The 13,322-nt window shown below is 41.2% G+C and overlaps 1 protein-coding gene across 1 annotated transcript in view; it reads right to left on the minus strand.

Moving 5' to 3' along the window:
- Window positions 1-13,322, minus strand: part of rpap1 (RNA polymerase II associated protein 1) — a 29,518-nt gene that overhangs the window by 8,910 nt on the left and 7,286 nt on the right. The window contains exons 8-20 of the mRNA XM_034159350.1: window positions 11,864-11,979; window positions 8,533-8,631; window positions 8,219-8,320; window positions 7,958-8,125; window positions 6,153-6,332; window positions 5,927-6,061; window positions 4,371-4,541; window positions 2,601-2,758; window positions 2,067-2,237; window positions 1,742-1,937; window positions 1,047-1,156; window positions 562-757; window positions 249-395 (exon numbers count right to left, since the gene is read on the minus strand). Coding sequence (XP_034015241.1) covers window positions 249-395; window positions 562-757; window positions 1,047-1,156; window positions 1,742-1,937; window positions 2,067-2,237; window positions 2,601-2,758; window positions 4,371-4,541; window positions 5,927-6,061; window positions 6,153-6,332; window positions 7,958-8,125; window positions 8,219-8,320; window positions 8,533-8,631; window positions 11,864-11,979 — 1,949 coding nt within the window. The remainder of the gene's footprint in view (window positions 1-248; window positions 396-561; window positions 758-1,046; window positions 1,157-1,741; window positions 1,938-2,066; window positions 2,238-2,600; window positions 2,759-4,370; window positions 4,542-5,926; window positions 6,062-6,152; window positions 6,333-7,957; window positions 8,126-8,218; window positions 8,321-8,532; window positions 8,632-11,863; window positions 11,980-13,322) is intronic.

A 13,322-nucleotide genomic window follows, 5' to 3' on the forward strand; every position in this document is an offset into this window, starting at 1 on the left:
TAAGGAGGTCTTGGACCCCAAATATGGAACCAGGGAGTTAGCCAAGGGTGCAGTGTGCTCTTTTTTCCACACAAGAAATGTCTACAAATAAAAAAAAGCTGCAAGATAACAGTTCAGGTAAAAGTGATGTATGAAATGTGGAACAGAAAGTAATGTGTATTCCAGTTCCACTTAATAAAACTGACATTTTAGGGTCAAAATGGTTGTGTTTGCGCAGCTTTGGCGGTTGGATTTGGGTCGGTACTGACCATTCTATATGCAAGTTGGAGCAACAGGTACAGCAGGTGGTGTTCGTGACGGAGAAGCCAGGTCTGATAGCGAGACATGGTGGGTGTGGCCTGACTGCAGGTACGCAGGTAGCCAATCACAGACTCTGAGAGGAGGAGGCCAGTGAACTGGAGAGTGAGAGAGAAAATTCAAACCCCAAAAAGATAAAAAAAAAAAAAAAAAAACTAGATTAACCCCCCACCATCACCACAAGATGGGAGCAGAGCAGAGGAAAAGAAAACTGTGCTCACAAAATAAAATACAACAGAACTTCAACTCTTCAAGGAGGCGTACCTTGCAGCTGAGACCTTTGTGGATGTTGGTGATTGTTTCCAGGAGGAGCCCCAGACTTGTAAGAAGTGGGAAGGGGGAGCTGGGAACAACTAGACCTGGACGATCCCTCCAGCCTAGGCAGGCTAAACCAGGAAGACTAGCAGTGGTCTCTAGTTCTGAGTGACTAGACTGAGTATTGCATACTACTGAAGAAGACCTGTTATATTAACAACAACAATAAGGAGAAAAAATAACAAAAAAGTTAACTAGAAGAACCCTCATTATACTGGATACTCATGTCAATACTCCAAATTCCTCACGTCACTTATTTTTACCTGTATACAAAAGTACTGGTACGTTTAAGCAATCATATTTAGAATATGTAACATCTACAAAAAGCTTTTTCCTCATGATGTCTAATCTTACACTGATGGTCTTTGGCAGAGATAGAGGCAAAAGAACAAGAACGACACTGATTCTGTGGCTTCACAGTAAATCACATTCACCTTAGGTTCTTAATCAGGTCTTGCACAGTACTGTGGGACAGCAGAGGAAGGAGAACATCTGAAGTCAGCAGCTCCAGTTCCTGAAGGGTTTCAATGGGCTTGAAGCACTTCTGTGGAAAAGTAAACAACCACATTACAAGATGAATGTTTTCCAGAAATTATCAGGCTCACGCTGCTAATTATATGGACTGTGCAAATTCAATATAGTGCATTTGAATATTTATGAGCCACACTAAGGAAAATCTTAACTACTGTGTAACTGGTGCCAACAACAGGAAATTATGAGAACAATAATACTTTATTTCTGAAAGTTTTGACTTGGTGTGCCCAGGTCAACTTTACATGAAACCAAACAAAACTCTAACTGTAAATGATGCTAACATTAGAAAATTGTGAAAAAACAAATCTTTATTTCTAAATGTGGTGACTTAGCTGGAAAAAGGGCAAACGTCACCGGAATTTAAAAAAAAAGAAGGCTAACTAGAATTGACTTGACCACAAACAGTGTGGCGGTGTTAGAGGAGCGAATTTTCATCGGCTTGTTATTAAAGTTTTAACAGTTGCTGCATGTGTACGTAAACAACAAAAAAGCCTGTGTGTTTCCACTGGCCCTTCAGGTCACTAGTTTACAAAAGACCCGGATGTAGTCAAATTCCCGTATGTCCGCACCCGCCTGTAAGGTGAGGAATCGGTACCTGTTTGGAGAGCTGATGGTAATAAGCTTCTAGGTAAATCAGATATGCTGGTATCAGAACCAGACTGCTCTCTTTCTGAAGCGGATGATCAAGACTCTTTACAAAACTCTTCAAATGACCAAATAACGGTGCCTGCATTCCTGCCACATGATCCCAAGACACTGGAGGAGGAGGAGGACACATCTCACCCTTGGAGCTGTGGTAAAAAACAAACAAACAAACAAACAAACAAAAAATAATCAAAATTAGTTACTAGCAAATAAGTTGGTTTTGGTTTGTTTTAGAATGTAATGACTCCAGTTCTCATGCAATAATTCCTGTATACCTGACCATGTCTGCCTGAAGCTCCTGGTGGCACCCAGCGGTATGTGTGACCTGTGTGATCAGAGAAAGGAGCGCCAAAAACCGCTGCAGCTGCAAGGGTAGGAGTGGATCACAGGGAACCAAGACACGCTGAACGGACTGTAACGTCTTCACTAAGGTTGGGTACAAATCTCTGCGGAAAAATGATGATGACCATAAACAACTGCAGGTGGAGGATTAAATACCTCAAACGTTTGGAGAAACCAACACGTTGCCCCCAAATTAAAGCAGTTCTTGCAACTATATGTTTTACAGCACGTTTAAGAGTAAAGTGGTGTTCATAGGAATTTGGAATGTTGCAAATGCTAACATTTGGATTTTTGATCCCAGAAACAAATCATGTAATACTGAGTGGAGCAACACAGAAAAGTGTCAAGTTATCCACTGTCATATTATACTGTAATATTATGTGCAAGACTGATTTTAAAGCTACACAAGAGATCGCTGCCAACTAGTGGTCAAAACTGATGGAAGCCATTGTTAGGCATGAACCTACATGTATGTATCACAGGCCTGTCCATAGCCCGCTGCCACGGCCCACAGCCTGTAGGCTTCAGTGGCGATCCTGAGCGCCTCTGTCGGCTCCAGCAGCAGCTCATCGGGATCAGCGCTCAGCAGACGGGACAGACGCTCCCTCACATGGAAAGAGTTTAACTGGACAGAAATAAAAAGGGGAACAATTCAGATTAAAAGGAGCAACATAGTTAAAATGTACCAATTAAAACTACAATTAATAACTATTTTTTAGGTTTACCAGCAATTAACAAAAAATTTATAAATAAATAAATAAAACTAAAAAAAATTCAGATGTGCTTTGGGTCATGCTTTTGCACATCTTCTGTAAATCTTAGGCTCTTCCAACAATTCTGTTATGACCCATAACTCTTTCTTAGTAATTTCCACCCACAATAACATTCCCAAAGGTGGGTCTTCTTGTCACATGTACCGTCTTGTCTCTTTGTCTCTCTTGCTGGGACCTTGCGTTTGTGTGAAAGCATGCAAAGAGCCTCTGAACCAGCTGGCTCGGCTCTCTGTCTGTCTCTCTCTGTGGAAGTGAGCGTGTACGTATGCGAGACTGAGAATACGAACTGCCGTTTGTGGGAGTGTGTGTTTGAGGGCAATCTCTCTCACTCTCTCACTCAACACTCAAACATATGGTTGCACTTGAGTGTTTGTTAAACGTATATAGAAAAATATAATGCATTGCTAAAATACCCTAGGCCATATGTAATCAATTAAAGAGTGTGTAGAAAGAATGTGACCTTTTGACCCATTAGAATAGATCAAGATTAACCATCTTTGAACCTGTCCAAGGTCTGTGTCCCAAGAATGCCCCCGGTGAATCTGAAGACTCTGGCAGTAATAGGACTGGAGTTATGCTGAGCACAGACAGAGACAGACGGACGGACGCAAAGTCTTCACAACACCCGATAGCCATATTTTGGCTTCGGGTAATACAACATTGTTAATTCTATTCTTAATTCTGATTTTATTTTTTCTCCAAAAAGTACAGATAAGAATGCTGTTAAAGTACTGGATTGATAAGCAGTACAGCTAAGTGTAGCAGTACGTTCAAATCATACCCATCCCAAGTGAGGACACTGTGTTGTATTTTATTGGACTTTAATTGGGACCACAGCATCACAAAATGTTGAGCTTGAGCTCATTTTGTTCCACAGAAGGTGAGCTTCCTGGCAGTATTTATCTTTTTTTGTGATTTATCAAATCTAAAACACTGCAAACCTGATATGGGCACTTGGCCAACTCAGATTTTAAAGGGCTGAATTTCTTCACAGCTCAAGTCAGTTAATTGTTAATAAAGGGTTTAGGAGCTTGACTGCATTTTTTAAAAATCTATACAATTTATGAAGATGATTGCAAGGGATCTGACACTGATTTTAAACATCTGGTGTTCAGTAGATTTAAATCACTATTTCAATATAAATGCCAAACCTTAAATGGCTCCATCTTCTAAAATGTCCCAGTTTGCTGCTTTTCTCATATGCCACTATCAATTAATTATCTTTGAGTTTATGACTGCTGGAAAGAATAACTACATCTGGAAAATGTCACCATTGGCTCTGGGAAATGTTTTGTATCATCTAAACATTTTGGAGCCTAAAAGATGACTCAATCATAAAAATAATAACTGGCTGATCAGTAGTTGTAGTAATCGTTTGTTGCAGTGTGAAAAGAATCCAGTCGATTGTTCTGTCATGAACCTCTGGGGTTGGCAGTTACTCAAATATTCCATGGTGGTACTTACCAGTCTGGCACAGGCGTGTCTGCCAGAAGTGGCCAACACACGGACAAGCTTCAAGGCGACAGATAGTGGAAGTCCATAAACTGAGTGTGGGAGGGGCAAAGAGGGCGGTGCCCAGCAAGTGGGAAGAAACTCTGTTACCACAGTCTCCATCAGGCGAGGGCAGTCAAGCACCTGACAAAGGAAATGTAAATTCAACTCAGTCAAAAAAAAAAAACAAACTGCACATATAACATAACAAATTGTGCACAAATGATTAAGTACCACATTAATCTCTCTTGTCTGATTCATGGCTGTGCATCACCAGAAGGTCATGGTTTGAACCTTGTCCATACCTTGGAAAAGCACAGATGGTCCAGGAGGGGGACGAGGACTTTCTGTCTGTCTTAAAGTCATGGTCTTGTTTTAACCGTGGTTGGATTTTCAAGATGTTCAAAAATATCTTTTCTATTGCCACCTTTGACACACTTTGGTAAAGCCTTGCATTTCCCCTGGAGCCTGTAAGAGTGTCACACATTGCATGACATCACCTCCAAGCTTTCCAGATGCACTAAAGTAGTGTTAATGTTGCCACCTGTTTTGTAATTTAGTCTCAGTCTTGTGTCAAATGTCCATTTTAGCTTTAATCATATTTAGTCATTCACATACCATTTTTATTTAGTCCTGTTTTATTCGACTAAAAGTCTGCTTATTTTAGTATAGTTTTAGTCAAAAGAGAACTGAATGTATTTTAGTCTTGTTTCAGTTATTTTAGTCTTTGATTTGAAAATGCAATTAGATTATTTCTGATTGCCATTTCAGTCAATACAGTGTTTCACACATCTGAAATAACAACTGTTATCATTAACAAAACACACTTGTTGAATAATTGAAGGTTTGTGATATTTTTCCCTGATATTTTAAATCCACAAGGCTTCCCGTCAGGTACAATTAGACATTCAGTTTTCCTGTCAGTTTCACAATATTTAAAAAGGGACCAGATATGAAGCCTTTTTTTCCCACAAGATCTACTCACTCCATGTAGTTACATGTTGCAACCACAAGGTGGCAGCAGTAGTACAGGAAATACAGCTGTCTACCTAGGTGGCTGTGCAACATTCTGAATGAATTTCAGCGCTTGTACAAAACGAAATGAAGACAAAAAATGGTTTTATTTCAGTTTTTATTTCATGCAAAACATTTTAGTCGTGTCTCTTTTCATCAACATTAATACATATTAATATTGTCTTTGTCAGTGTTTTAGAACACTGATGCAGTCTCATGTTAGACATGGAAAAAATGGTCGAGGAATTTATTTTGTCTCATCTGATGACATCAACACTACACCAGAGTTATAATACACGTGTGCTGTGGTTGTTTTTACACACTTCACATGGTCTAGCGTGTTCCGTTATCAAACTGTGCACTAGATCACATTAGTGGGCAGCTGTGATTGTACCTGCCGATTTGTCATAGTTACAGACTCTGCACCATCTTCTGGGATGCAATCAAAGAGAGAATGTGGCTTCATGAGACTGTTAGAGAGTCCTGACTAGAGTTGTTGATGCTGCTTGCGTTACCTGAATGGTAGATGAGGAGGAATGTCTCGCAATACGGGTTAGAACTTCCAGAATATCACAGACTACTCGAGGCGAAGGTTTCACCACCTCCAGGATGTACCGAAGCCTCGGGAGCAGTTTCATGTTCAGCAGACCCTGAAGCAGAAACAACAAGAAGAAGAGCAGTCAGCATGAGAAAGAATCAGCCACGTTTGCTTTTCTAATGCGACAGTATCTGCTGATTGACCTTAACGGCATCCTGCCTGGCTACATCGTGATCGCGCTTTCTTTGTTCCTTTTCTTCAGCAGTCTCCTTCATACTGTCCTCAAGCCCTTCGTCATCCTCATCTTCCTCTTCCTGAGTTGTTGGCAACAGAGGGAAGGAGGCCAAGCCGTGAAACCAGGAGAAGGACAAGTCCAAACACTCCTAAGATTGGAAACAATGCCAGTGAGGACTTTGCAGTGGCGACACAAAAGGCATAATGGGACAGTAACAGGAAATTTAATGTCATAACACAAGTTCGGGTTTTTATAACATATTATGTATTGTTATTACTGGTTATTTTCTATCTCAGTTCTCTGTGTACACTTGACAGTGAGCATAGCATGTGCACAGGAACTAATCAAATGTGGTAAATCATTTTTGTGCGCACACAGCAGCATTTTGAGTGTTGAATCAAATGTAGCCTTGGTACATATTTCTTTGCACTCTGGAGCACTGCATCAACTACAGGTGGGACAATCTGTGCAGCGCTGCAGCTAGTGCACAGTTCTTTGTCTTTCCTTGCTGCACAGACAGAGGCGCACACTGTAATGCAATGTGTTTCTCCTACAGCATGATAGGCCGGGCGGGCTGCCAGGCCAGTGAAAATCACCACCAGGGCAGAAAAACTTTCTTGGTAACGCCAACAAAGAATTCTGCCAAATATCTGTTAATCTGGATGTTAATGATTATTTCAGCTCATCCACAGCATTTTGAATCTTGTATTCTCTCTCTCTCTCTCTCACACACACAAAAAAAATCTTCTGTGGTATAACTCTTATTTTTATGGTGACTTGACTGCATTAATTGGCTTATTATTATTATTTGATCTTACCAGTGGTCAGCTAATAGCAGCGCAACATTAAAAACTCCTGCTGCTGTCCACTTCAATTAAAGTTAGCACTCAAATGCTTGCAATAGAACGTGTCCGACGTCAGAATCTGACATTCACTACACAGATTTTTACACCTGTCGACATAAAAAAAGTCAAACATTACCCTCCACTTCCTCTCTTCTGGAATGTATTTTTGCGCTAAAATGTCTTTTTTTCATGAAATGCGCTCTAATGGTTTCACATGATCCACTGGTGCTGGTAAAACCCATCCTCAGTAACTCTCGTTTCACACCAGCCATCTGTGGTGCTGAAGGCAAAGCATCACAAAAAAAAAAAAAAAATGCATGTAAAACTTTGTGACTCTTCATGTGATCTGCATGATGTTTTATCAAACAACAGCTTATTTAAATTGGCCGCTGTGTAGAAAATGAATGTGGGTAGCTACCACCAGGCCTGAAAAAAATTCTAGGGGAAACACTGTAATATATGCGATGTGTTCTTCCGTTATTCTGTAATATGCTCCTGCATCAGTTTGATGCAGCACTCCATTCTGTTAATAAGGCAGTATCGCTTCATATCATCTCGTAGTGCAGGGGCGGCCACGAAGGACCAAGAGAGTGCAGGTTTTCCTTGCAACTGCTCACCTCAGCAGGTGCTTTAATTGATGAGCTCCTCCACACATCTATGAAATCACCTGCTGAGGTGATCGTTTGGAAGGCAAACCTGCACCGTCTTGGCTCTTCACATCCACCCCTGGTGTACAGTACAGTCAGCTAAAGAAACAGCAATGGAAAATAAGTTTTGTAAAGAGGCTGGTGGGGTGGTAAAAATCTCCAATGCACAGCGCGGCAGATTGCAACAATGTGAACGCAGCTGAAGAGGTCGTCACAATGAGAAGAGGATAAATGACTATCAGTTACCGAAGTGTAAAGTGATGACTGTGTTGTTGCCTTACTTCATCTTCTGCACACACTAGAAGGGATTTAAGTGTGTGCATGGCCGCAGACATTACTCCCTCCACGCTGTCATCCAAAGCAAACCGGAGCAGGAAGAGCAGGCCAGCGTCGAGCAGAGTGGACACCACACTGCCTGTCAGAACGGACGTGTATCCGCCAGCACGTGCCTGCGGGGTAACAATCACAGCTGTGTGAGTGAGCAGAGCCACGTGCCACCGTGGGTATCTGTGAGTCTGTCTGTGTGGGTACATCGAACGCACCTTTGAGAGGATGTTTGCGAGAGTGCTCAGGGCCAAAGTCCTCTGCTGGACTAGCTGACTCCGAGACAGGAGGAAGAGCTCCTGCAGGGAGTACCCTGCCCGCTGTGGAGAAATCCTTCACGTCAGGAAAAACCCACATCAAACCGGAAGAACAGAAACCTGACTCACAAAAAATGTCTGCAAAGATAACGTCAATTTTCCAGACTCATGAAGCTTCATTATTTGTGCCACTAATGGGACCTTTAAAACATCAGGTTACCCTCACTGAGCCCAAAATCAAACTTTACATTGAACCTTACTTATTGGCTACTAACCTCAGGCTCCTCCCCATGGTGGTGCAGACCCAGGTGGGTGGGCAGATCCTCAGTGGGTGGAATTAACATCCCACCAAAATCAAAACGAGCTTGCATGGCCTATCCAAGCAAAAAAATAAAGTGTTGAATGAGGGCACAGACCGCAGAAAATAAAGATGATGTTTTAACTCCTCAAAGATAAAGACAAATATGCCTACATCACTCCCTAGGAGCTGGTTGCCTCCTTGTGTCAAAATATAAACTCAAAGTCAGGGATAGACTAATTGGGCTAATTAAATGCATTTTGTGATAATTGGCCTCACTCATGAGGCGGCGTGGGCAGACAGTCACGTTGGTTTGTCAGTTTGGCTTCTCTTGAAGGACGCTCGGACTCCCCCTTTGTGCCAATTTGCATGTAGGCAGGTGCCTTAAAACAGTGGAAATGGGTGTTTAGAAACAGTGGGAAAAGCACCAAAATAAAGTTACTTTATGGAAAACGGAGGGAGTGGGAGCGACGGGAGAGAGTTGAGCTTCCTGACAGCCTGGTGGATGAAGCTGTTGGTGAGTCTGGTGGAGCGGGAACGGAGGCTCCTGCACAGACTGTGTGCGGGGTGGCTGGCAGCGCTCACAATCATGGTCGCTATGCGGGTGAAGCAGATGGTGCGTATGTCTTACAGGGAGGGGAGCGGAGCACCAATAATCTTTCCCGTTGTGTTCACTATGTGCCAGAGGGCTTTCCTGTCGTAGTCCGTGCAGCTCCCGCCTCACACAGTGATGCAGCTGGAGAGAATGTTCTCAATAGTGCCACTGTAGAATCGCTTGCTTGAGTTTGCGGAGGAAAGAGAGGTGCCATTGTACTTTCTTTGCCAATGAAACAGTGTTGGTAGTCCAGGAGAGGTCCTCTCTGATGTGCATCCCCAGGAATCTGGTGCTGCTCACTCTCTCCACAGCAGCACCATCGATGGTCAGCGGTGGGTGTGGCCTCTCCGGAAGTCAACAACAATCTCCTTGGTCTTGCTGACATTCAGCAGGAGGTTGCTGTCTCTGCTCCATGTGGTCAGAAGATTGACCTCCTTCCTGTAGTGGGTCTCGTCGCCCTTAGTGAGGAGATCCAACAGAGTTGTGTTGTCTGCAAACTTCACCACGTGATTGGCGCTGTAGGCTGGTGTGAAGTTGTGAGACAGCAGGGTGACGAGCAGGGGACTGAATGCAGTAGTAGTGTTAAATAAATGTTGAAGTACAGGTATTTTGTGTCTTAATAGTTATTATTATTAAATTGTCATGTCATATTATTATCAAATTGTCACATGCAACATAAATAGTTACATTTGAATAATATCAGCATTATTATTATCAGTCACCATCCACCCTGTTCTCTAAAAAGTGGCAGTAATCATAGATAAACTTATCTTGATCAACCAATACAAGTACAAAGTACAACCCCTGGCAAAAATTATGGAATCACCGGCCTCAGAGTTTGTTCATTCAGTTGTTTAATTTTATAGAAAAAAGCAGATCACAGACATGACACAAAACTAAAGTCATTTCAAATGGCAACTTTCTGGCTTTAAGAAACACTATAAGAAATCAGGAAAAATAATTGTGGCAGTCAGTAACGGTTACTTTTTTAGACCAAGCAGAGGGAAAAAAATATGGAATCACTCAATTCTGAGGAATAAATTATGGAATCACCCTGTAAATTTTCATCCCCAAAACTAACACCTGCATCAAATCAGATCTGCTCGTTAGTCTGCATCTAAAAAGGAGTGAACACACCTTGGAGAGCTGTTGCACCAAGTGGACTGACATGAATCATGGCTCCAACACGAGAGATGTCAATTGAAACAAAGGAGAGGATTATCAAACTCTTCAAAGAGGGTAAATCATCATGCAATGTTGCAAAAGATGTTGGTTGTTCACAGTCAGCTGTGTCTAAACTATGGACTAAATACAAACAACATGGGAAGGTTGTTAAAGGCAAACATACTGGTAGACCAAGGAAGACATCAAAGCGTCAAGACAGAAAACTTAAAGCAATATGCCTCAAAAATCAAAAATGCACAACAAAACAAATGATGAACGAATGGGAGGAAACTGGAGTCAACGTCTGTGACCGAACTGTAAGAAACCGCCTAAAGGAAATGGGATTTACATACAGAAAAGCTAAACGAAAACCATCATTAACACCTAAACAGAAAAAACCAATGTTACAATGGGCTAAGGAAAAGCAATCGTGGACTGTGGATGACTGGATGAAAGTCATATTCAGTGATGAATCTCGAATCTGCACTGGGCAAGGCGATGATGCTGGAACTTTTGTTGGTGTCGTTCCAATGAGATTTATAAAGATGACTGCCTGAAGAGAACATGTAAATTTCCACAGTCATTGATGATATGGGGCCACAATTTTTTTTTCCTTATTTCTTATAGTGTTTCTTAAAGCCAGAAAGTTGCCATTTGAAATGACTTTAGTTTTGTGTCATGTCTGTGATCTGCTTTTTTTCTACAAAATTAAACAACTGAATGAACATCCGCCGAGGCCGGTGATTCCATAATTTTTGCCAGTGGTTGTACAAATCCCCCAAAAAGTACTTCAAATGTTAAAAATACATGTTCCAGTGTCCCATCATGCATCTTGCTGTTATTTTAAACATTTTATTATTAGTCAGGTGGTTCCATAAATTTATTAGCCCTGTTATGCTGTGATGTTTTGTCAGAATCTCACATGTGATTTTAATTCTACAAACATCCCACACCCCCCCAAACATACAACATGACAGATCACATTGCAAGATTGATGACATAAATGAACAAAGCAGGGAGAAAAAGTCTCTATACTTGAGTTCTAGAGTCAAAAAAAAGTTCAGATAACTTCCAAATATGAAATACAGATGTATCGAAAAAGTACTGACATTATTAAAGTACTAATATAAGGGTAACATGACAGCAATTTTGCCTTCATTACAATTAGTGCGAAATTTCAAATGAACATCCACTTTCGCATGGAAGGAAAATAAATCAATGCTTCCACGAGTAGGAAAGTGGAAATGGTACCATATTTAATATTTAGTGATTTGAAATTTTTAAGATAGGGTCCAACTGAGACCCACAAACCGTGATGTCAGTGGAAGAAAGATGGGCGCACCCATCGCTTTATTGCACCCTGGGAGTAAATGTGGGCGTGGCGTCTATGTTTGTGTATTGCAGATGCGTTCTAATTAACTCAAGAGACCAATTTTCAATCCATCAGTCATTATGGCGTGTACCCAAAGCAACTACATTGAGCTCCAGGCTTCATCAGATTTTAACCAAAGGGGTGTGTTCTGCTGGACTTGAACCAATCTCCACCTACCTTCTTGGTCCTTCTCCTTCTGGGTGCAGGAAGGTCTCCCGTCCATTCCAGCTTCTCTGGCTCCAGCTTATCCATATGGACCCATTCCTTCTGAGGCTTCAGTGACAGATTTTCCTCTGAATTCACACACGTAGCAGAACAAAAGCAAGCTGAGAGATAATGGATTGCTTCACATTCTTTCTTTCCTTTTGGAAGCATATTCTTTTGGCTGGTTTGCAGTGACTTAATTGCAGAGTGGCTTTTCCTGGCTCCGTGTGCACATTCTGCTAATCACACAAAGTGAGGTCAGTGATCAGCTTTAGCACTGGATTTTAGCCACGCAGCAGAAGCATCCCACTCACTGCAACACTGCATCAGTTACACAATTATACAAAAGGGACAGCTGCATGACAGAGGGGAAAGAGGGCGAGCTCCAAGGGGGCAGCAGAGAGCAAATAGATGCAGAGACGTCTGAGCTGCACAATATATCGTTTGAGCATCGTTATCGAGATATGCACATGTGCAATAGTCACATCACAGGACATGAGATGTAGAACAGGGCAAATTAAAACAAACATCACCCAACAACATCTTTGTGGCTTGACTTTATAAACGTCTTGTGAAGCTAATCCATAAGAGAAGTCAGACAAATAAAATTTACACCAATTTAATGATTACTGCACTAATCGGCAGCATCTGTTTTTAAGACTTTTACTGTAAAATGTTAGAATGAAGGACCTACGTTTTCTGTGAGTCAGATATGACCGGGGAGGAGCTTTTCTCCACAGTCAATGCAGTGCTGAAAATGTGCAAAACAACAGAAAAACAAACAAAAAAAATGGCTGCAAAAACAAAATCTATGTTCTATGGAATTAGATCAAAATCGGGTCATTTGTTAAGAGTTCCTTTCAGAGTCTTGTAGCTTTTAATTTTATTTATTTTTTATTTACAAGCTTTATTTTCTGTAAAATAAATAAATAAAAGAAATCACCCTCATCATTCTACAATGAGGGCCAAAGGTCAAGGTCACTGGCATACTTCGCTAAAAACCTTGCGAGATCAGTAACTTATTTTCACCAAACTTTGTATATATACACAGTGAGGAAAATAAGTATTTGAACACCCTGTGATTTTGCAAGTTCTCCCTCTTAGAAATCATGAAGGGGTCTGAAATTTTCATCTTAGGTGCATGTCCACTGTGAGAGACATAATCTAAAAAAAAATTCGGAAATCACAATGTATGATTTTTTAAATAATTTATTTGTATGTTACTGCTGCAAATAAGTATTTGAACACCTGTGAAAATCAATGTTAATATTTGGTACAGTAGCCTTTGTTTGCAATTACAGAGGTCAAACGTTTCCTGTAGTTTTTCACCAGGTTTTCACACACTGCAGCAGGGATTTTGGTCCATTCCTCCATACAGATCTTCTCTAGATCTTTCAGGTTTGGAGTTTCAGCTCCCTCCAAAGATTTTCTA

Source organism: Thalassophryne amazonica, chromosome 19 (assembly GCF_902500255.1).
Source record: "Thalassophryne amazonica chromosome 19, fThaAma1.1, whole genome shotgun sequence".
Taxonomy (NCBI): domain Eukaryota; kingdom Metazoa; phylum Chordata; class Actinopteri; order Batrachoidiformes; family Batrachoididae; genus Thalassophryne; species Thalassophryne amazonica.